This window comes from Hyperolius riggenbachi, chromosome 2, assembly GCF_040937935.1.
Source record: "Hyperolius riggenbachi isolate aHypRig1 chromosome 2, aHypRig1.pri, whole genome shotgun sequence".
Classification (NCBI taxonomy): Eukaryota; Metazoa; Chordata; class Amphibia; order Anura; family Hyperoliidae; genus Hyperolius; species Hyperolius riggenbachi.
In genome coordinates this window covers 193,376,926-193,401,185 of record NC_090647.1, presented here as the reverse complement: position 1 = coordinate 193,401,185, position 24,260 = coordinate 193,376,926, and the positions used below count along the sequence as shown (strand labels likewise).

Genomic DNA, 24,260 nt, shown 5'->3' with positions numbered 1-24,260 from the left:
GTGGATAAATTCAGTTTAAGAATGAAACTACAGTCCCTATCTTGTTTGTTAACTGGGGACTACATGTTTATAGTCTTGTTATGCTGTACAATAAAAGAAGATTCTGAAAACAGAGCTTCTCCCCACTCTTATCCAAATTATAAAACAATGCCATTGTTGGGAATCATGTGGATTTCTGCATCTAACTGATGGACAACCAGGAAGCTCCATCCTCTCACAGAGCCCTCACAGTCCCTTTAAGTGCCACACACGACATATTTCTTAACCCAGAATGGACTGTCTTGGTCCCCTGCATTCTCCAACTGTGTTTTCTGTCCTTAGTCTTACTCTCCCTCCATTCTACTCTGTCTTCATGTCACTGTTCCCTGTGTCCTCCATCCATGTGCCACTCTATTCTCTGCTTCCTCCATGTCACCTCTCCTGATTCGCAACCATCCTCCATTCTTCTTACCTTTCCTTTTGTCACCTGTTGTGACCCCTATCTATCCTTCTGTTCTGTCATGTATGGCTTGTTAGTTCATATATTCTAGCTCTGGGACACTTCAAAGACAGTGTCATTGAGTAGAGACCATAAAACATTAAATCTGGTTTTGAAGTTTTTTAAAATAAAATCGTGGAATATCTAAATAAATAAAAAAAAAAAAAAATGATGTGTAGGAGAATACATACAATTGTTTATCTCATCAGTTTATTTTCACCTCAGGTTCACTTTAAGGAGTACACAAGAATCTGAAGTATTTTCAAGATCTATTGCAACTCTCTGTTTTAACAATGATCCATAGCTGCCTCCTGGCTGAATCCAGTCATGGCGGTATCTTTCTGAGAGATTGCCATGTGTTTTGTAGGCAGCCTGAAAAATGTCATTACTTTTACTTCACTGTTCTACCACTTTTTGTCACTCAGCGACTTCCTCAGGTCTGAGGGGAAGGCGATATCCAGGTCCTTATAAGTACAGGTAATCCACTAGGCTAGCCTAGCCAATTGACCCTTCTTGTGTAGATATTGATTGGGGACTGGCAATTAACAACTGATTCTCTACTAGTTAAAGAAACATTTTCTAAAATGCACAAAAAGGTTTCCAGTTGAAGCTACATTATTATTATCATCATCATCGTTTTATTTATTATTTTTGTGTTAAACCATGATCTGGGTAAATGTCTTCACAAAAACTTTTTGTTCTCCACAGCTTGATTACTGCGCTAGCTTGAAAAACCTTGACTCAATTGCAAATCGTGCAAACTACAAGTTTCTACAGGTAGGCCAACAACTACATCAGTTTTTTGAGTGGATTGTAGATATAAAGAAACGGTTTACCACATTGCAACTGGGGAGGAGGAAAGGAAATTCTCTAGCCACAGAGTACCACTTGTCACTGTTGCTGCCAAAGCTTGCCTTGTGTCGCATGCAGTGGTAACAGCACTGCTGAGTGAACCCACAAGCATCCCTCTTTTTAATAGGAACTCTATGGAAAGTTAAGAGGTAACATCTCTGGCTGTCAAAGACCTCCCATAACTTTTTATAGCTCCTGTTACCAGTGGCACAGAGCAGATAGAGGTAATTATAAACCACTTTCTCCCTAATACCAGATTGTAAATAAACACAACTGTTTTTCCTGTTCAGTAAGCCAGCACCTATTCAGTAGGAGACCTTGGGCAAGACTCTCTAACACTGCTACTGCCTATAGAGTGCATCCTAGTGGCTGCAGCTCTGGCACTTTGAGTCTGCCAGGAGAAAAGTGTGGTATAAATGTTCTGTGTCTGTTTACCTATTAGGGCTTGTTAACCCTCTTGGCGGTCTAATAATTCCGCCAGGAGGCAGCACAGCATTTTTTTTTCTTTTTTTCTAAATCATGTAGCGAGCCCAGGGCATCCCCCCGCCCGCTTCGATCTGGAAATCCCGTTCTAAGAACGGGATTTCCTGAAGGGCTAACCCTCTGGGTTATTTTTTAAATCATGAAGCGAGCCCTGGGCTCGCTACATGATAGCCGCAGCGCAGCGGCATCCCCCCACCCTCTCCGATCGCCTTCGGCAATCAGAGTAAGCAGGAAATCCCGTTCAGAACGGGATTTCCTGCTGGGCTTCCCCGGTCGCCATGGCGACGGGGCGGGATGACGTCACCGACGTCATGGACGTCGTGACGTCAGAGGGAGTACCGATCCACCCCTCAGCGCTGCCTGGCACTGATTGGCCAGGCTGCGCAAGGGGGAGGGGGGGGGGCTGCGCGGCACGGCGGGTATCGGCGGCGATCGGAAGTTACACACAGCTAGCAAAGTGCTAGCTGCGTGTAACAAAAAAAAAATTATGCAAATCGGCCCACCAGGGCCTGAGAACTCCTCCTGCGCGACATACCCCGAGCTCAGCTCGGGATTATCGCTCAGGAGGTTAAAGCACTTAGGCCCATATGCAATTCCCTTTTTCTCCTGAGTTTTCTCCTAGGTGATATTTTTAAACTTGTCAATAAATTGCCTTTTAAGCCACCAGAAAGCAAAAATACTTGAAATTATTTTGATATTACTTTTTCGCCTACTTTTTTGGTACTTTGTAGATGAAAAGTGCTGGAAAATTATTTTTAATCAAAGATGAAAAATTATCTCCTAGGAGAAAACTCAAGTGAAAAAGTGAATTGTATATGGCCATTAGTGTGGAGCTGGACCAACAATTATCTAAACTCCGTTCCAGTGTAATCCGAGCTTGTCTGAACTCAGTAAAGTAAAGAAACCTAGATTTGGGAAAATGCAGGCGTGGTTTCCTAGGGAAAGGAGAGATGGAGATTTTTCACTTGCCCTGAACAAGTGGAAAGTTTCCCCATTTGCCTTCATGTTTGACAGGAATTAATGAAAGTGGGAATTGCATAGGGGGAAAAGAACTTGCTGGGCAAATAATCATCCAAGCAAGTTTTCTTTTTTTTTTTTTTTTTTTTTTTTCCGAGCAGCCAGGTCCTACAAACAATTGAATCAGGCAATGGTCCCGTTGCCTAATTTTACAACTTGCCGCCACTTTACGCGGGTGAGTTTAAGGATTGCATAGGACCCCTTGTCTCAAAAACTTTTGCCCATCTTATTTCACAGGTTTGCTATTAAGAAATTCTACATAATTTGGGACAGATGGTATATTAGGCAGTGGTTTGTATTTGCCTCTTGGCCTTCTACGTTAAATTGCTCTACTGACTTGACATCCAGTGTCGCCTTATCGTATGTATTAATCCCTAATTCTCCATCCTAATTTCCAAATGTTGTTATGCACTGTTTAATACAATTGATTTTGTACCAGTTTTGGATGTTGCTGAATGTATCCACTTTGTGATTTTTCTTGGATCTAAGCTCACTGTTGTCACACGTAAAAACCTGTATTACTTACTGTGCTTGTACTTAATAAAAACCAGTTAATTAAAAAAATAAAAAAAATACTCTCTTTGCATCATGGCCAAACTTACAGTTTAACATGATTGACATACAGCTGAAATCAGTCACTTGCTGACTTTCTATAAACTTTAAAATGTCAGTTAAGATTGATGTACAGTGCACAGTGCTAAGTTTTTATCCTGTAGTGCATTTAAGGTGTATTAGAATTATTGTGAACAGAAAATAGAGCCCAGTTGCCATTAGTTTAACGCCATTAGATGATTGAGTAGCCAGTGTATGGTTTCCCTTTCTATCAAATCTGTGGCTGGATACAGCAAGTACACAGTGACTGTGACTACTGCATTGTACCTAGCGCTGCCCAACATTCAAGAGGTGCCAAGCATGTGTGACAGCAGTCAGCATGTAGCTGTGATAACTGTGCCAGTGTATTGAGTACCACCTGAATAAAGCCACAGATTTAGGAGATACTGGAGCCATCTGAATACTTATTGCACAGGGGCCCCATGTCCAGGAGGACCCTATGCTTACAATCCCTTGCCCCTCGTGGCATCCCTAGGTAGCCGCCACTGACAAAGTCATCAACAATGTTGAAATTGTTTAGTGACCTGCAGGTATTGTTGGTAAATTGGAAAACGTATTTAACTTCTGATTCAGGAAATTACAAAGAGCTAACACAGTCTAGTTTAAAGACTTTCTTTTTTTATGTGAACACAGTGACCATTTGTTTAATACTGAAAGCTTTCCTTATAACCCTAACAGATAGTTTTCTTGCAACCCAACTTCTGTAATGAACTATGAAGTTGATGTAAAATCTGCACTTATGTTAAGTCAGTGTTGCCTACAAACCACATAAGCATGTTAGGCACTTTTATTAGGACATCTGGGTGCTCGGCTGTAAAATTTGTTTTTTAATAAGCGAATCTGAGTAATTTACCAATTCATTTTATGCGTATAATCTAACTTTGATATTTTGTATTTCCAGGGAGACATCTGTGACTCGCATTTTGTAAAACAGCTGTTTGAAGCAGAACACATAGATGTGGTTTTGCACTTTGCTGCACAGACCCATGTAGGTCAGTATTTTGATTAGATAATCCAATCACATTGCTAAGTATACAACTGTTGTGTGGGTGTATCATTGCTTTGTATTTCTGTTTAGCCAGTATTAAGTTTAGCACACCACCACACTGTACAACTGTATAGCCTAGTGACATCACAGCACACGTCACTATCTTATGTCAACAGCTTCCTGGTAATGCCTGCCAGCTCATGGGACTCGAAAGGTGCTGCTCCCCTTGTGCAGTTCACTTCCAATGTTAGACAATGTGGGTTGGTATTGGCAATCCCTGAGTTTGCTTGGACAAGGGTTTATTAGGTCTTGGAAAGTTGGAGGGGTCATGCGCTTTTTTTTTTTGTTTTGTTTTGTTTAGTGTAGCACTATATAAATTCGCTTCACTTCTCCCAGCATTTGTCCGCTCAGTACCTGCTGTGCTTGGTTCTGTAGTGCAGTTCAGCTGTTCGGGATGTGCCTCTTGCATCTCCATGTAGGATTTGCCTGGATGTTACACTCCAGTCTGATTCGGGGGAGGTCAGTGCACAAAATACCAATATTACGTAATTTAGGATATCAAATAATAGACGCAACCATATTGTTTGCAATATCAAAAAAGGAGAAATTTCAGGTATAACGCGCCACATCAGATTATGTCCAAAATCGCAAGTATATGTGCTGTTGCACGTCTGTGCATGGCTTTATCAGCAATAAAGAACTCTGCTAATATTCTTGCACTTAATCTATCTGCTTGGCAACTAACTGCATGCTAATCAGGCACAATAGCCACACAAGCTGACAGTGTGGCATGTACGCAATCTATAGTAATATTGAGTATAACCAAAAGTGCATATGAATATTGAGCCTATTGTGTTATTATGGATACGCATATGATGACCCCGGTGGCAACCAAGTTTTTAATAGTGTGCATGTAATTAATTTTATTCAATTATATGTATGTTGTGTACTCGGTTGTGCAAAGAGCACACGTGTCCAGGGCCGGCCTTAGGTTTCACAGCACCCTGAGCGTAACCAGATTTTGGTGCCCCCCCCCTCCCCATCCATCCTCTTCGCGTGTGAGCGCACCACACACATACACTAATGGGGGGCGATCTGTTGCCTAAATACACTAAAAGGGGATCTGCGGCTGCAAGACTAGTAGCCTAAGCCTATATACACTAAAGGGGGGATCTGCCTACATATACAAGACTAGTAGCCTATATACACTAAGGGGGGGATCTGCCAGATCCCCCCTTTAGTGTATATAGTCTTAGGCTTCTAGTCTTGCAGTCGCAGATCCCCTTTTAGTGTATTTAGGCAGCAGATTCCCCCCCCCCATTAGTGTATATAGCAGCATAAGCATATATTTAGCGTAGGGAGGTTGGGGAGCCTTACTTCTTGCTGGTCAGTCTTCTCTTCTTACTGTCTGCAGAGCAGTCTGCAGACTTAGTGCCAGTGTAGGTGCCAGGATTCTGGGAGCAGGACTCGTCGTCACTCAGGACATTGTCACAGGGCTGAGTGGCACACGTGCTGCGCGCTTCTCTGCAGCAGCCTGATGCTCAGCGTGCCTCCGTCCATCCTGATTCCTGACATATAGCTATAAGTCCCCCCAGTATAGGTAGCCAGGCATAGGTGACCCAGTAAAGGTAGCCAGCTATAGATACCCCCCCCCCCCCCAGTATAGGTTAGCCAGTATACTTGCCCCAGTACAGGTTAGATAGGCATTTGACCCAGCTATAGATTAGATAGGTAGCTGCCCCCAGTGTATAGGTTAGATTAGATAGGTAGCTGCCCCCAGTGTATAGGTTAGATAGGTAGCTGCCCCCAGTATAGATTAGATAGGTAGCTGCCCCCAGTATAGATTAGATGGTAGCTGCCCCCAGTATAGATTAGATAGGTAGCTGCCCCCAGTAAAGGTTAGATAGGTAGCTGCCCCCAGTATAGGTTAGATAGGTAGCTGCCCACAGTATAGGTTAGATAGGTAGCTGCCCCAGTATAGGTTAGGTAGGTGCCCCCCATAATGGAGGGGGGAGCCGCAGCCACGGGGAGGGCAGCCCGACCTCTCCCTCCCTTCCTCTCCCCGGGCCGCCCTCCGTGCGATCTCCCCTCAGACTGCAGCAGAGAGAATAACTCACCTCCCTGGTTCCGATCGCCGGCGCCTCTCACTTGCTGCTGGTCTCCTCTTATACATAGTCACGGATACACACTAAACTTCCTGCTTAACAGGAAGTTTAGTGTGTATCAGTAACTATGTAGAGTAGAAGAGGAGACCAGCGGCAAGTGAGAGGCGCCGGCGATCGGAACCGGGGAGGTGAGTTATTCTCTCTGCTGCAGTCTGAGGGGAGATCGCACGGAGGGCGGCCCGGGGAGAGGAAGGGAGGGAGAGGTCGGGCTGCCCTCCCCGTGGCTGCGGCTCCCCCCTCCATCACGGTGGCCGCACGAGCATGTTTGCCCCCCATGCCCCATCACCCACAGCAGCGGCGCCAGGGGACGGGGCGGAGCGAGACGGACCCAGCCGGGGCCGCAGCTTCAATATTAAAAACACAGGCGGCAGGAGCGCCCCCTGGAAGCCGCTGCCCTGAGCGATCGCACTGGTCGCTCAGGTCAAAGGCCGGCCCTGCACGTGTCCCAATTTTTTGTGCAATAAAAATAGCGTTTTGGACATAATTTGATGTGGCGCGTTATACCTGAAATTTCTCCTTTTTTAATAATGCCTCATACCAGTGTTTCTCAAACCTGTCTAACTCCCCAACGGTGCATGTTTTGCAGGCAACCTCGCCTATGCACAGGTGGGGTAATTCGTGTCTCAGCTAGGGGGATTCCATGTAGCTGAGTCACTAATTATCCCACCTGTGCATAGGTGAGGTTGCCTGCAAAACATGCAACGTTGGGGAGTCACGAGGACAGGTTTAAGAAACACTGCATCATACACTTAAAGGAATACTATTGAAATATACATAGTTTTGTGTTAACATTGCAATGGGTGTAAAAGTAAAATAAATGAAGGACACTATATATTTTTGTGCTGTAGTGCATTTTATATACTTGGTACCTTTTAAGTCAGTGTCCCCTGAGAACACTGACGGCGTCGGGACAGTGGAATAGTCCATCTTTGTGGGGGAGGCCTTTGATATAATCATGTGGCGTCATGGTCCTGGCTCCCCTAGTCCCTAACACCCCTCCCTTCACCCAAACACACAGAGATGTATGAGGGAACTTCTCTCCTATTATACCGCCCTCTCCCCTCCCCAACCTGAGTTTTAATTCACATGGCCGCTGCAGTAATTGCTGTGGTGCCCCTTAACAGGATAAGATAAGGGAGAGCGTCTCTCTCCTCTCTCGCTTCAGTCCTGCACATCTGTCACTGGGTTTCTTTGCACACGCTGTATCTGCTGCATCATTGGGGAGTTTTGCTTGCTATGCACAAACAACTAAAAGCAAAGGAGTCCGCACTGTCTACACTAAAATACTGTATATTAAAATTACTTTGCAGACCGGAATGTTAATGCTCTCCTTTGCCTAGTTGTTTGCAGTTGCATAGCAACAGCAAACCTCCAGTGACGGGGCGGACACAGTGTGGTCTGAGAAATACATGACAGGAGCGAGAGAAGGGGAGAGAAGCTCTCGGCTCCTGTTACATCCTATTGACGGGCATAGTACTAGCAGATATACAGGACAGGAGTGAGACGCTCTCGGCTTCTCTTATCTACATAGCATCAGCAATTACAGGCATTATCAATCACTGAGGCTGCGTGAGTGAGTTGCAGCTCGTGGGGGCAGGAGAGGCTTCAGTACATTTTTTTATTCTCAGCGAGGTCACCTACAAAAGTGGACTATTCCTCTGTCCACTGCTGTCAATGGGCAGCTATTAAACAGATTCCTAGGGGAAAAAAACACTACACGACAAAAATATATACAGAGTCTTTCATTTATATTACTTTTACACAACTTGCAATGTTGCCACAAAACAATGTATATTTCAATAGTATTCCTTTAAGAGGTGTTTTAACTCTTTCATTCTTCTCTGTGAATTGACGTTTCAAACCATTGGATCCTAAAGGTAAGGATTGCATTAAAGGGAATGTCCGAGCTCATTAAAGAAAAAAAAAATCTACTTACCTGGGGGCTTCCTCCAGCCACTTGCAGCCGACCTGGCTCACCCCACAGCTCCGCTCTCAGCCTCCGTCCTGGGGTCCCTGTCGCTGTAGAGGTTGTCCGGAGTGTACTGTGCAGGCGCAGCAGTTCTGCGCCTGCGCGATGCACTCCAGACAACGTGGACTTGATTGACAGTGGCGCTCACACAGGCGCATTAGAGGACGACCTCTGCAAGGGCGGGGACCCCGGGCTGAGAGTGGAGCTGCAGCGTGGAACATGTCAGATGCAAGGTGCTGGAGGAAGCCCTGGGTAAGTAGATTTATTTATTTTTTTTTATTTTAATGAGCTTGGGTATTCCCTTTAAGTAAATTTAGTGCATACTACATGCTTTAACACCACGGTGATAACATGAAAAATTACTTGGAATCTTTAATAAAGATTGGAGAAATGAATAGTGACTTGTGCCCAATGTGTCCGTTTCACACTCTTTGCTGTTCAGTGCATTAAAAAGCAACACACCAGACACAGGGGTTGATGTACGAACTGGCGCTAATATTGCTGTGTGCAGATGGCGCACTGCATTATTTCTGTTACTACCAGTAGCACTAAGGTAGAGACCGGCACCATCAATAAAGTAACATACACATGTAACAAAATGTCTATGTGCCTATAAATAAAGAGCTAAAATACTTTATTGATGGTGCCGGTCTCTAGCTTTCCATGATACAGTTTGGACCCACAGTGCTGTGGGTTCCAGTGACCAGGCACATCATCACCTTACTGAACTACAAGAGTCTACCTCTATTTACTACAGGTAGCAGTGTAACATGACTCACACCATTAGTGCGACCCGCATTACTATGGTAATGCGTATTAGTAACGTTGTTACCATAGCAATGCGGGTCGTACTAATAACTCGGGGTACACTGCTGCCGGAAGTAATAGTAACATTGTTGTGTGCTACCTGCACACCTCAGTATTTCCACAGCTTTGAGCATCAACCCCACAGTGTGCAAGGGCAGTCTCCATTAAGAGGCATTAGAGCCTAAGTGTATGTATATGGCCTTTTCACGCTAGCTGTGTTCTGTTTTGTTTTTAAAAAGGCTTGCGATTTTTCCAAACGCAAGCACCGTAAAGTTAGAATTTGAATTGTGGTAATGGTTTCATACTGAATGCGTTTGCGATTTTCTAAAAAGGCAATCGTAGTTCTGGTGCCTTTTTCCTGCGTTTCGATTGAGGCCAACATAGTGAAAAACGCATAGAGCAAAACACGTTTGCGATTGTATTTTGCGACCGCGTTTTGCGTTTTTGGTGTTGAAAGAGCCCATAAAGTACACTATGCAGATTCTTTACCTCAGGTCAAGTGGCTAGATAGTGTACTGGTTTAAAGGCGCTACCTTTGATATGGGAGACCAGGGTTCGAAACTTGGCTAGGGTCAGTAACTATTACATAGTTACATATAGTTACATAGTTATTTTGGTTGAAAAAAGACATACGTCCATCGAGTTCAACCAGTACAAAGTACAACTCCAGCCCGTCCCCCACATACCTCTGTTGATCCAGAGGAAGGCGAAAAAAACCCCACAAGGCATGGTCCAATTAGCCCCAAAAGGGAAAAATTCCTTCCTGACTCCAGATGGCAATCAGATAAAATCCCTGGATCAACATCATTAGGCATAACCTAGTAATTGTAGCCATGGATGTCTTTCAACGCAAGGAAAGCACCTAAGCCCCTTTAAATGCAGGTATAGAGTTTGCCATAACGACTTCCTGTGGCAATGCATTCCACATCTTAATCACTCTTACTGTAAAGAACCCTTTCCTAAATAAATGGCTAAAACGTTTTTCCTCCATGCGCAGCTCATGTCCTCTAGTCCTTTGAGAAGGCCTAGGGACAAAAAGCTCATCCGCCAAGCTATTATATTGCCCTCTGATGTATTTATACATGTTAATTAGATCTCCTCTAAGGCGTCTTTTCTCTAGACTAAATAAACCCAGTTTATCTAACCTTTCTTGGTAAGCGAGACCTTCCATCCCACGTATCAATTTTGTAGCTCGTCTCTGCACCTGCTCTAAAACTGCAATATCTTTTTTGTAATGTGGTGCCCAGAACTGAATTCCATATTCCAGATGTGGCCTTACTAGAGAGTTAAACAGGGGCAATATTATGCTAGCATCTCGAGTTTTTATTTCCCTTTTAATGCATCCCAAAATTTTGTTCGCTTTAGCTGCAGCGGCTTGGCATTGAGTACGATTATTTAACTTGTTGTCGATGAGTACTCCTAAGTCCTTCTCCAAGTTTGATGTTCCCAACTGTATCCCATTTATTTTGTATGGTGCTAGACCATTGGTACGACCAAAATGCATGACTTTACATTTGTCAACATTGAATTTCATCTGCCATGTATGTGCCCACATAGCCATCCTATCCAGATCCTGTTGCAATATGACACTATCTTCCTGAGAGTTAATGATTCTGCACAATTTTGTATCATCTGCAAAAATAGCAACATTGCTCACTACTGCATCTACTAGGTCATTAATAAATAAATTGAAGAGCACTGGACCCAGTACAGACCCCTGTGGGACCCCACTGCTAACAGTCTCCCATTTTAAGTACGATCCATTGACCACAACTCTTTGTTTTCTGTCCATTAGCCAGTTCCCTATCCATGCACACAAACTCTTCCCCAGTCCTTGCATCCTCAACTTTTGCACCAGACTTCTGTGGGGAACAGTGTCGAAGGCCTTTGCAAAGTCCAAGTATATCACATCTACAGCATTCCCAATATCCATATTAGCATTCACTACCTCATAAAAGCTGAGCATGTTAGTCAAACAGGACCTGTCTTTAGTAAACCCATGTTGATGCTGAGAAATAAGATTATTTTCTACTATGAAGTCATGTATAGTATCTCTTAGTAACCCCTCAAATAGTTTGCATACAACTGATGTTAAGCTTACAGGTCTATAATTTCCTGGATCAGATTTTTTGCCCTTCTTAAAGAGAATCTGTATTGTTAAAATCACACAAAAGTAAACATACCAGTGCGTTAGGGGACATCTCCTATTACCCTCTGTCACAATTTCGCCGCTCCCCGCCGCATTAAAAGTGGTTAAAAACAGTTTTAAAAAGTTTGTTTATAAACAAACAAAATGGCCACCAAAACAGGAAGTAGGTTGATGTACAGTATGTCCACACATAGAAAATACACCCATACACAAGCAGGCTGTATACAGCCTTCCTTTTGAATCTCAAGAGATCATTGTGTGTTTCTTTCCCCCTGCATCTCTCATGCACTGAAGTTTCAGGCTGCTCTTTTCTTCCTGCAAACAGCTTTGCCCTTGTCTGTAATTCCTCACTATGTGAAAGCCCAGCCAGCTCAGAGGACAATTTATCCAGCTTGTAAAAGATAAGAGAGAAGAGAGAAGCTGCTCTAATCTAAATAACACACAGGCAGTGTGCATAGAGGGGCCTGGAAGGGGGAGTTCATAGCAGAACCACAACACTGAAGAACTTGGCAGCCTTCCAGACACAGGCCGACAAGTCTGACAGGGGAAAGATACATTGATTTATTACAGAGACTGTGATAGTACAAAGTGCTGCAGTAAGCCAGAACACATTAGAATAGCTTTTGGAACTTGTAGGATGATAAAAAAACAGGATGCAATTTTTGTTACGGAGTCTCTTTAACCTCCTTAGCGGTAACCCCGTGTGTGACACGGGGTAAGCCGCCGGAGGGTGCCGCTCAGGCCCTGCTGGGCCGATTTTCATAATTTTTTTTTGCTGGATGCAGCTAGCACTTTGCTAGCTGCGCCAGCACCCCGATCGCCGCCGCCTCGCGCCCGATCGCCGCTATCCGGTGCGGCGCGCGGCACCCCCCCCCCAGACCCCTGCGCTGCCTGGCCAATCAGTGCCAGGCAGCGACAAGGGGTGGATCGGGTCTCCCAATGACGTCCCGACGTCGGTGACGTCATCCCGCTTCTTCTTTGAACGGGATTTCCTGATCGCCTATCGCCGGAGGCGATCGGCGGGGCTGGGGGGATGCCGCTGAGCAGCGGCTATCATGTAGCGAGCCCTGGGCTCGCTACATGATTTAAAAATAAAAAAATAAAAAAAAAACTGCTGCGCTGCCCCCTGGCGGTATTTTTCATACCGCCAAGGGGGTTAAATAATGGGAAAACGTGGGCTGTACGCCAATCCACTGGGACTCTGCTAGTTGCAAGAGAGTCACAAAAGATAAGATAAAGGGGCTTAGCTATAACTGAACTTAATTCTCTTAGGACCCGAGGATGCATGCCATCCGGGCCAGGTGCCTTGTCTATTTTTAATTTATTTAGTCTTGCCTTTACTTCTTCCTGCGTTAAGTATTTAATATTACAGTTAGAAGATTGAGACTCTTCTGCCTCTGTAATTTGCAACAGTGCTGTTTCCTTTGTGAAGACAGAAGCAAAGAAAGCATTTAATAACTCTGCCTTACCTTGGTCATCCACCATTGAGTTCCCACCCTCATCCTTTAGGATTCCTATACAGTCAACCTTTCTTTTTTTAGAGTTGATGTACTTGTAAAACTTTTTTGGGTTAGATTTGATATCCCTAGCGATTTGATTTTCAGCTTCAATCTTTGCCAGTCTAATTTCTTTTTTACAATTTTTATTGCACTCCTTATAATTGCTTAGTGCAGCCTCAGTCCCCTCCTGTTTTAGGACCTTATAGGCATTCTTTTTCCTCTTCATTTTATCCCTAACCTTTCTATTCATCCATAGAGGCCTTTTTTTATTCCTAGACATTTTGTTTCCATATGGGATATACATACTACAATATTGATTGAGAATACGTTTAAAAGCTTGCCATTTCCCTTCAGTGTCCTTCCCTTGTAGTACATTATCCCAGTTCACCAAACTTAGTGCCTGCCTAATTTGATTGAACTTTGCTTTTCTAAAATTCATAGTTTTAGTGGTCCCGCTGCCCGTGGCCTATCAGTCACCAGATCAAACGTTATCATGTTGTGATCACTATTTCCCAAATGTTCTTGAACCTGCACATTTGATACATTATCTGGTCTATTAGAAATGATCAAATCCAGTAACGCATTCCCCCTAGTTGGTACCGTTACCATTTGAGTCAAGTAATTGTCCTGTAGTGCTGCCAGAAATCTGCTGCTTTTACCAGAATGGGTAGCCTCAATACCCCAGTCAATGTCTGGAAAGTTGAAGTCGCCCATAATTATGACCTCATTTTTACTTGCAGCTTTTTCAATCTGCTGTAGTAATCGCAGTTCTGCAGCTTCATTAATAAGAGGTGGTCTGTAGCATACCCCAATAAGCAATTGGCAACTTTTATTTCCACCATGAATATTTACCCAAATGGACTCCACATCTTCGCAATCTTCCTCCATCTCATCGTTGAGGACAGCTGTAAAAGAATTCTTAACAAAGAGACAAACCCCTCCACCTTTTTTCCCTGTTCTATTACTTAGGCAAGACTCCCTAACATTGCAGGGTGGCCTCTTGAGTGCCTTCCAGTGTCTGCAGCTCTTGAGGGCTCTCCAGTGTCTGCAGCTCTTGAGGGCTCTCCAGTGTCTGCAGCTCTTGAGGGCTCTCCAGTGTCTGCAGCTCTTGAGGGCTCTCCAGTGTCTGCAGCTCTTGAGGGCTCTCCAGTGTCTGCAGCTCTTGAGGGCTCTCCAGTGTCTGCAGCTCTTGAGGGCTCTCCCGTGTCTGCAGCTCTTGAGGGCTCTCCAGTGGCTGCAGCTCTTGAGGGCTCTCCAGTGGCTGCAGCTCTTGAGGGCTTTCCAGTGGCTGCAGCTCTTGAGGGCTCTCCAGTGGCTGCAGCTCTTGAGGGCTCTCCAGTGGCTGCAGCTCTTGAGGGCTCTCCAGTGGCTGCAGCTCTTGAGGGTGTTGAGTCTGACAAGAGGAAAGTGCTATACAAATATTCAGATTATCAAGTCCACTACTGCTCTGCAATGGGCCTCTGGGACCGTCTCATATGTATCTGTATTAGCAGGTGCCAAATTCTAAGTAGTTGACAGTAGCTGGTGTTGTTTTTAATTTCTCTGCCTCCTCCAGCTGCTCTGTGGTTCCACACAATAGACAGTAGATGGCCTTATATTGAAATTAATTGAGAACCGTGCAGTGCCATCTAGCAACCAAAGGAAACAATGGAAAGGGAAGTAAGGGACAAGGTACAGATGGGTGGGAGCAGATATCCGTGTTTAAAGTGAACCTTAAGCCAGAAAAAAATGAGTTTTACTCACCTGGGGCTTCTACCAGCCCCCTGCAGCAGTCCTGTGCCCTCGCAGTCACTCACTAATCCTCTGGTCCCCCGCTGCTAGCTAGTTTCGTTTTTGCCGACAGGCCCGTCAGGACTGGCCATGCGTAGCTTTCTCCGCATTCCCGACTATAATTATCGCTATTGCGGCCACAACGCGTACAAAAATACGCGTTGCCGTATATCTATGCGTGCGTAATGCGGCAACGCGTATTTTTGTACGCGTTGCGGCCCGCAATAGCGCTAATTACAGTCAGGAATGCGGAAAAAGCTACGCGTGGCCAGTCCTGACGGGCCTGTCGGCAAAAACGAAACTAGCTGGCAGCGGGGGACCAGAGGATTAGTGAGTGGCTGCGAGGGCACAGGACTGCTGCAGGGGGCTGGTAGAAGCCCTAGGTGAGTAAAACTCATTTTTTTTCTGGCTTAAGTGTCTCTTTAAGGTACTAATGGAGAGGTCATGTTTAAATAGGATGTTTTATGAATATACTTTTCTGTACATGAGAATGTTGAGTTTCTGGACTGTTAACAGGATACTGATTTTTATATTATATACTGAAAAGGGGTTATCCATTATATTCTGCTATTTGTGAATAATAGAAAAAGGTATCAAATTGACATATACTCAGCAAGTTTTCCTACAGCACATGTTCCAGTGTTAAGTTTTCAAGCTTTGTTTTTGCAGTTTCTCATGTTATATTTTTGTCTCCATTATGTTATGTGGTAAAACCTGATATGCTGGGATTAAAAACTAACAGTTTAACCCTTTTTGCAGATCTTTCTTTTTTAGATTCTTTTAAATTTGCCTATGTTAACACCTGTGGTACTCACATTCTTCTCACTGCCGCTTATGAGGCTTCAGTTAAGAAGTTTGTCTATATAAGTACAGATGAAGTATATGGAGGCAGTCTTGAGGAGGTAAGAATTGCCTTGGCATTGATGTTTATGATTTCAATCGTAATATTTCTCTTTACAATAAAAATAAAAGCTTATGTTATGATTTTACTAAACTCTTGGTTGCTCCCTTTGGCACACAACATTGGTGGGCCTGTTTGAATATTAACATCCAGTAGATGGCAATATACCCAACTGGCTACATTCAAGTCCAAATATCTCTGCAACCATGCCTCCTATGAGCCCCAAATTGGAACCGCTTCTGTGCCAAACTGCAGACTCTCTAGCCCTGATGGTTCTTGGTATAGGTTTGTGCATCTTGGGAACCAGAAGGGCTGGGAGTTTGCAATTCGGCTTGAAGGTTCCTCTCCTTACCCTCCAAAATTAGGGGTCCGTAGGAGGTAAGCTCGCAGATATATTTGGACTTGATTGCAGCCAGAGTGGTGTTTGGGTACTTCTAAACATGCTGCATTGGCACCACACTGGGACTTCTTCAATACCTAAGTGAGCTGGTGGATGGGAAAGTACCTAGCAGCTCATCCCTGTTTTCATCAGCATGACACAGAGTTATCCTAAACTGGGATAAAGGCATATAAACCAGGGGAAAAAAACTTATTTGACTTTATAGCTTAGGGGCAGTGAATCAATTCACTATAAAATTCAATTTAGGTTCCTCTTTAAAGTGAATAATTATGTATATTCTTATTGGATCGGGAGTAATTAGCTGTTATGGGGATGCATAACAAAACCATTACTGGGTCCCCTCTTCTCTAATCTCTAGTATATTGGCTCTCCTCTAGGGAGATGTCTGCTGTTCTAAGAAATCTAGCAAACCTTACAGTACTGAGCACCTTCTTGTCATTATATATTTTTATACTGTGTTCCAATGACTACTAGTGATATGATATGATGTTTCATTAATCATGTTTCATTATTAAGACATAGTTTTCACAGCTACTGCAGTGTATACAAATCTGTTACTTTCTTTATAAAAGTATTAGTGCTCTCCACAATTTAGGAAAGAACTGACGAGATCCTCATCCTATTTGACCTTGTTTCAAATGGTTCATGAATCTGTGGTATAGAGGTTCCCCAACTAAGCTTACATTCATTGTATTCCTTACATTGGCAAATGCAATGTTTGAAGACACAGCAGGATCATTGTCGCACAGTGTATCTTCAGTCATGTGATCTGCTATGCTTGTTACAAAGGTCTTCAGGCATATTTCATCCACATTCTTTACTGAGCGGCTTATCAAGTGACTTCTTTTACACATTGCCTTTTAGAGAGTAACCAACATACTTGAAACTGTCCATTTAACCCTGCCATTGCTATTGTCAGTCATACATTTCTAAGAAGCTGCATACATTGCACAAGGAATATACTCAAACATATAACAGGTAATCTGTTAGTTATGAAGACCCTCTAGTCATTTATTATAAATTCCTGAGATTGGCTTCAATTCACTAAGCATTACTGCATTAAGTAATGCAGAAAACGGCTGATTTTATTGTCAATTCATTAAAGTAAACCTATTACCACATGGAAAAGTAAAATTACCGATTAGTGAGGTAAATTACTGACTTGTGTGGTAAATACCTTAATAAATGTTAACCAAGGGAGATGTTCCTTATTTTAAGATCAGCCTGGAGCTGTCGGTAACTAAGAATCAGACATTATTATTATCATTATTATTATTATTTAGACATTTGGTAAAATGAACAGCAGTGGTCTGTAAAACCTGGGATCATCCAGAAAGGGGAAAAAAAAGAGAATAGGCACCCCTTATGGTGTAGTATGTTATGCACATAGTATAAATATATCAAACATGGTATATAAGCTTTGGGTGTGATGTATCCGATCACACTTGCGATTATATACGTTACATCTTGAAACAGATTGCACTCCAAAAAAAGTGTAGTTAGGGTAACCAAAGGGGGAGACCGTTGGCCACCTGAACTGATTACCACCCCCATAGGGGATTATAATGTAACTTGGGAGGGAGTGGGGCGCCTCAAAAAGTATAAAACACGTAAAAACTGTTTAAAGCGTAAGAGGAACTTACCTCAGGATGACATAGTTTAGGGTAAAAAGAAAAAAGGTAGTTTATTTGTCAAATAAAAAAAACACCAGATGCTTTTCATGGGCATCAACTCGCTTCCTTAGGTCAGTAAATAGTGTCGTAGGCCATGTATCGCACAGCTTGGAGCACCTGACGGGTTAACTCCCGTGAAATGTGTCGTTTACACATTTTTATTATTTTTTGTATTTATAAAGCGCTAACCTATTACGCAGCGCTGGACAATAAATACATTACCCTAAACTGTGTCCGTCTGAAATAAGTTCCTCTTACCTTTTAAACTGGTTTTAAGCGTTTTATACATTTTATGGTGCCTCCTTCTCTTCCAAGGTAAAATGAACAGGCAAAGGACACTGCTAATAGGCTGAGCCACACCATCCTACTATTCCAACCCCTGGTGCTGATATACTGCCGAGCAGGACATCAGAAAGTAAAAGAAAAATTATACAGAAGCAGGAAATATACAGACTTTCCTATATCACTTAAAGTAATCATCAATCAAACTATCCTACCCCCGCTCTACTTTACCTGGGGCTTCCTCCAGGGCCCGGAGTCCCCGTCGGTGCAGAGGACGACCTCTAGCGCCTGCACGAGCGCCACTGTCAATCACCTCCACGTGGTCCGAATTGCACTGCACCTGCGCAAAGCTACGTCCCCTGCGCAGTACACTCCAGACCACATGAAAGTGATTGACAGTAGCCTCTGCACCGGCTGCGAGCAGAGATGCGGCGTGGGACATATCGGCTACCAGGGGCTAGAGGAAGCCCCAGGTAAATAGAGCGGGGGGTAGGATAGCTTGATTGAAGACTCCTTTAAGACGCAAATATTAATAGACTGATACACAGACTCAGTGTGGCTAGAGAAGTTATGCAATCTAAAGGGGATGCCTTTTACTATTGTAACTGTCAAAAGCAGCAGCTTGCAAATTAATAGCTCATGGCAGACCACTTGTAAGGGAAGAGAAGTGGGAGTACATCACCATAGCAGAACACAGCTTGCCAAATTACCAAACTATTGCCGCATGTGGGAACATTTTTGTGAATTTGAGTCTAAAATACAGAATGCGGTATTTTAGCGACCTATTATTTTTTACTGAACAGGTCTTGGTGAATTTAAGCCATTGTATCACCTGTTGTGCATTGCTGTTCTGTACATTTAGGAGTTTAGACTACACTTGTGTTATCAGGAAGAGGTCCATTAGTTGAAATGCAGTAGCAGAGCTTGAGAGACGTTGTTGCAAAGTCACTCTCAGACAAGTGACATTAAATAGTAAGTAAATTTATGTAAACATATTAAGCAATTTTATGTAACGGTTCCCAAGTGGGTTTAAAAGTTTCATTGTTAACATGTGGCATCACCTGACTGTCCTCACCGCGGGGAGCAATAAAGTTGTAAATATGTTCTGTTATTTAGCGGTGCATCCTTCCATGTACATTTTAAATAGTTAGAAGGTCACATTGGTGTGAAGAGTTTCTGAAACATTTGGATAGCTTTATTCCCAGGGCCAAGTTATGCAAATGAACATCTTTATGATGGAATGTTTTTGCCCAACGTTCTGAGCTTTATTCCACATCGCTGGCATCTTTAAAAATTCATATTTCATTAGGAATTTGATGAAACTTCACCAAAACGGCCAACAAATCCATATGCATCGTCCAAAGCAGCTGCCGAAAGCTTTGTACTGTTTTTCTGGGAAAGATACAAGGTAAGGAGATGATAAGAGAGCCAAGGATATATTAGCAAAGGGAGTCTTAGCTCTATTCAGTGGGGTACGTCTGCAAATGAAGCATCACGCAGCCATATGTTGTGAAGTGTGAAATTATTATTTATACTGCTGGATGTATTTAGGATGGAGCCCAAAATGTCCCACCTGCTCTGCAAGGCACCAGCTGTCACTCATTTCTTTCATGGTGAAATGGTTTACCCCAGGAAGCAGCAGTCTCTAATCTGTCCAGAGTTAAAGCACAAACACATAGATGCCGTTTAGTGTTTGAATAGCATCTGTGTTGGTATTTTTCTCACTCATGAGGATTGTTGGATTTTAATCAATGTCTTCTGTGCATTAAAATGGTTTCCTTACTAAAAAAAAGTCCATGCCTGCACTTTGTAGTTAATAGTGCAATTTAAATCCAAGTCTCATAATAAACCTGGGGATTTTGCACATTACAAAAGTGTAAATGGCATATACAAAATCACATTGCATACCGATGTGTCACATTGCACTTTTGTGTGTGATTTTACTTGCTGTAATACATTTTACCTACATTTACATACTGTATCCAGTTTTTGTAAGTGACGTCCTTGCATAAAACACTCACTGTATATGCAGAAGCATCCATTAGCATTCTACACGCACACTAAATGCCCACTGACTTTTCTATGTCATTGCAGTATCCACCACACTACAGATGGTGTGAAGAAGCCTTTAAAGACTTTCAAATCAAAGAAACTGTTCTTCTGTATACCCCACATACCTATAGAGCTTTTTATCCAGCAAAAATAGAAAGCTTTTTAAAAGTCTCTCACCACAACAGCAGTTTGTGTCAAAGTTGATACAAGAGGCTAGAGCTAAACCGCGTAGATAGGTTCCATTTTTCTGTACACACACACACACACACACACACACACACACACACACACACACACACACACACACACACACACATTCTGACACACACGCACACACACACTGACACACACACACACTTACACACACACACACACACACACACACACACACACACACACACTGACACACACACACACTGACACACACACACACTGACACACACACACACACACACGCACACACACGAGATTTGTGAGCTACAGAGAAAGGGTCTGTAGAGAAGGACCTGTACTTTATTCCTGTTCTTGCATGCTTCCCTCCTTCCCTCTTAGAATGAGCTCTTCCTGTCTGTAAACTGTTTACACTGTGAGGCAGAGAGAGAGAGACACTGGCACACATCAGGAACACAGAGCTGCAGCGAATTAATTATTTACACACTTTATTTGAAGCTATATTTCGGCTTTCTATCATTCTGAATGCATTTTACTCACAGTATTACAGCCAGCGAAGATTGTTTTTGTATGCTTGATGTGCTGGACACAGTCCTCCATAGTAATGCCCACAGTGAAAACTGTTCTCTTTAAATGTCATATTTTTGGAATTGGTCAATCCAGTCAGCATACCTGCTATCCAGCATTGCCCGGGGGGGGGGGGGGGGGGGGGGAGGGGTTGAGCAGTATATATATTCTGTTCAATACAATATGTCAGTAGTAATGCTAAAGGCAATGTGGTCTTTTTAATTGCATTCAGTACTAGCTGCTCGTTTGTTATAAGATGCTTAATAGTAGTTTTTTAAGCTAAAGATATTACACTCCTTCATCTTTTCTGTTTTCTTTTTCTCAAGTTTCCAGTTGTTATAACCAGATGTAGCAACGTTTATGGACCACACCAGTATCCAGAAAAGGTAGGTGTTCTTTAAGCCAAGCCAAAGGACTTAAGTAAGGTTGAAGAAAAACATACAGTACATACAAATACAAACAATTTCATTTGCATTAAAGGGATCCTGAGCAGGTTTTAATTAAAATCACAATTTGCACTTACCTGGGGCTTCCTCCAGCCCACCGTATGCTGCAAGGTCCCTCTCCAGGTCCCGCTGATGGCTCCATTTATTGGCGACTTCGGCCTGAAGCCCCAAGTACGAGTTCCTGTCGCGCACGCTACGCGCCATCACGCCAGCCAGGTGAGAGTCCTGCACGTGCGTGGTTCTCTAGCTCTGAACTGCACATGCGCAGGCTGGGAGTAAGAGGCCTGCAGCATTCGATTCCTAATCTAACCTGTTCACGATTCGTCTAGGTCTTTTCTCTCCCTGCTGGCTGCTTCTACCTGTCTTCACATCTGTACCCACAGGCGCCTGTGTGACATAATGCAGAGGCCAAATATTAGAGGCCTATCGTGGTCACAGTGCTCCTAGTGTCTGTCCTCTGCATTTCACTACATAAGCGTCCTAGGACTCTGCAGTGAAGTAGAAGCCAGCGGAGTGTGCAGAGACCAGGCCGTGTGGCTGACAGGTGAGTCTGCTGCACTGTATGGCCAGGAGGAGTGGACTGGGAGATCTGGCAGATGCTCACAGATGTTCAGATTTCATGCTGAAATCTATTAAAAATCCATGTGAAGTGAATCAAGCAAATAAATCCCTCTCTGATCAGATGATTGGAGAGGGATCTATCTGTTTGCCATATAGAACAGTGTATGGCCACCTTTAGGTTTTTCTATTAACATCTGTTGGGCCATTCAAGTCTTTGTAGGCAATGCACTTTCCCTGATTCTGAGAAATGTATCTTGTTCCTACTCCACATAATTAAAAGCCTTATCCACATTGCGCTAAACCATGCTCAAGCTCCTTACACACGTTTGAGGCCTGTCGCCTGCAATGGTCGGGTCTCGATTGGTCAGGTGACAATATGGGTGGAGTTCTGTACAGACTATTATGTCTGTTGCTATGGAGAGGGGTGAAGGGATGATGTGAGGCCATGATGGAGCAGCTTCCAGCAGGCAGGGTAAGTAGAAAAACAATGCAACTAGGGGTCGGTCAACACCCGCTAAAGATCTGGCATGGCGGATCATCTGAGGGCTCCTGTACACGCGCTAGATTTTCGTCAGAGGCGTTCCTTAACGTCCGTGTTGGCCCAGTTTAATCCAGCGTGTGTACGTAGCTTTTATGCAAGTGAGCTTTAACCTGGCTTTTACACATGAAAGTTTTAGGCTATCTCATTAGATTTGCTTAATGTGTTTTATAAATTCTAGTTGGCCTGTGTCCTACACATCTGCAAGGTATATTTTAACACACTTTTTTTTTTCCTATACAGAGCCATTAAATATTCATACAATATGTTTTTGAATGGGCTTGAGTGCAGTATGTTGTGCTGCGTTGTGGTGAGATGCATTTCACAACTGTGATTTAGATGGCTCTTTCAAAGCATTAAAATGCAAAGAACGTGATTAACATCTGCTATTCCTGTTCTGTACTTCTGGTTTTATTGCCCGCTCACCCTGTTATTACTTAAATTAAACAGTATGAAGCCGTGCTATTATGTGATGTTAATTGCACTTTGCTGCGTCTACATCCAATATTTTGCCTTTAGTCTCTGCAGGTCCTGAAATAACCCTTTGAAATGACAGCTCTATCATGCCTAAGTGTACACTCTACTAATAAATGTATAATTGGCAGCTTATGATTCTTTTTTGTTTTCTCACCTATTTAATTTTCTTTATTGCAAAGGCATATTCCTCAGTATGTAAATTCACTTATAATGTACAAGTCTCCATTTCTTATGCCTTTTTTTTTGAATAGAACATTTTCTTCACTAAGTACAGCCTGCACAGTATTACTTGCTATAGAATTCTCTCTTTATGTGGGTTGTATGGAAGTATTCCTGTACTATTGTTTTCTTTGTATTTCTTAGAAATAAATATGAAGGGACAAGTACGAAAATATTAATTTTAAGCCATTACTGATTCTGTAAAAGGTTAGGATGGTGACCGTATGAATTTTGTGTCTCACAGCTGCATGCCTTTTACTGTGCTATGACACTGTGTACCATTCAGTATAATAAATAGGGGCTAGCAGCACCTGTATAACCGCATGTAGCAGCACATTGCAATGCAGTGGGAGATGGCTTGATATACTAATTTGAACATGGCCTTAAAGTACCCCTGAACTCTCTTTTAAATGACATATTTTTAATGTTTTTTTTATTTGTGCTGCTGTGACTTATGAGTTACAGCACCATCCTCCCTCTTTAGTGCCCCGTTTCCCCTGCTAAGCCATAATGTAGAGCTACATTATGAGCGGAGAAGTGTCAGTTCTTCCTCTCTGCCCGTCCTTAGTCCCGCCTTCTCCACTCATCGCTCATAGTTCCACATAAGTGTTACAGTACACAGCGCGCAGGGGAGCTGCGCTGTGTGTGGTCTTGAGGTAATTGCAGGTAATTGCACTAATACAGGTACTATTACCTGTATTAGTACATTATTGTTACGAGCTAAATTACCACAAGACTGCACACAGCACCCCAGCACACTGTCAGTTTAGGAACCATTAGCGGCAAGTGGAGGGGGCGTTCATTAGAACGGGCAGAGAGGAGGAAGTACTGACACTTCCTCCCCTCCAATCATCGACGTTCTGCTCAAGTCGAATATTTCATATGAGCAGAACTGGGGATGGGGAGGGGGCTGCTGGATGAGGAGGAGTTGCTGTGACATGTCACAGAACCACAAATAAAAAAGCATTAAAAGTATGTGATTTTAAAATGAGTTCAGAGGTACTTTGAAGTAGTCCTAAACTCTTGCACAGGACAGAAAGTGTAGGAAGAAAATACAAAGGTGTTTTTTTTGTTGTTGTTTTTTTGTTTTTTCTAAAGTAATACCTTTTAATGGCTAACTAATAAAGTTAAATTATACAAGTTTTTTTTGGGATCTAGCATATTTCCAGATGTTCGCTGAAGTA

At 43.1% G+C, this 24,260-nt stretch overlaps 1 protein-coding gene across 2 annotated transcripts in view; it reads left to right on the top strand.

The window, feature by feature from the left end:
* TGDS (TDP-glucose 4,6-dehydratase) overlaps positions 1-24,260 on the top strand; it is a 56,969-nt gene that overhangs the window by 9,426 nt on the left and 23,283 nt on the right. For both annotated transcript variants that reach the window (XM_068267921.1, XM_068267920.1), the window contains exons 3-7: positions 1,187-1,255; positions 4,344-4,434; positions 15,549-15,691; positions 19,355-19,453; positions 21,162-21,221. In XM_068267921.1, the coding sequence (XP_068124022.1) occupies positions 1,187-1,255; positions 4,344-4,434; positions 15,549-15,691; positions 19,355-19,453; positions 21,162-21,221 (462 nt within the window). The remainder of the gene's footprint in view (positions 1-1,186; positions 1,256-4,343; positions 4,435-15,548; positions 15,692-19,354; positions 19,454-21,161; positions 21,222-24,260) is intronic.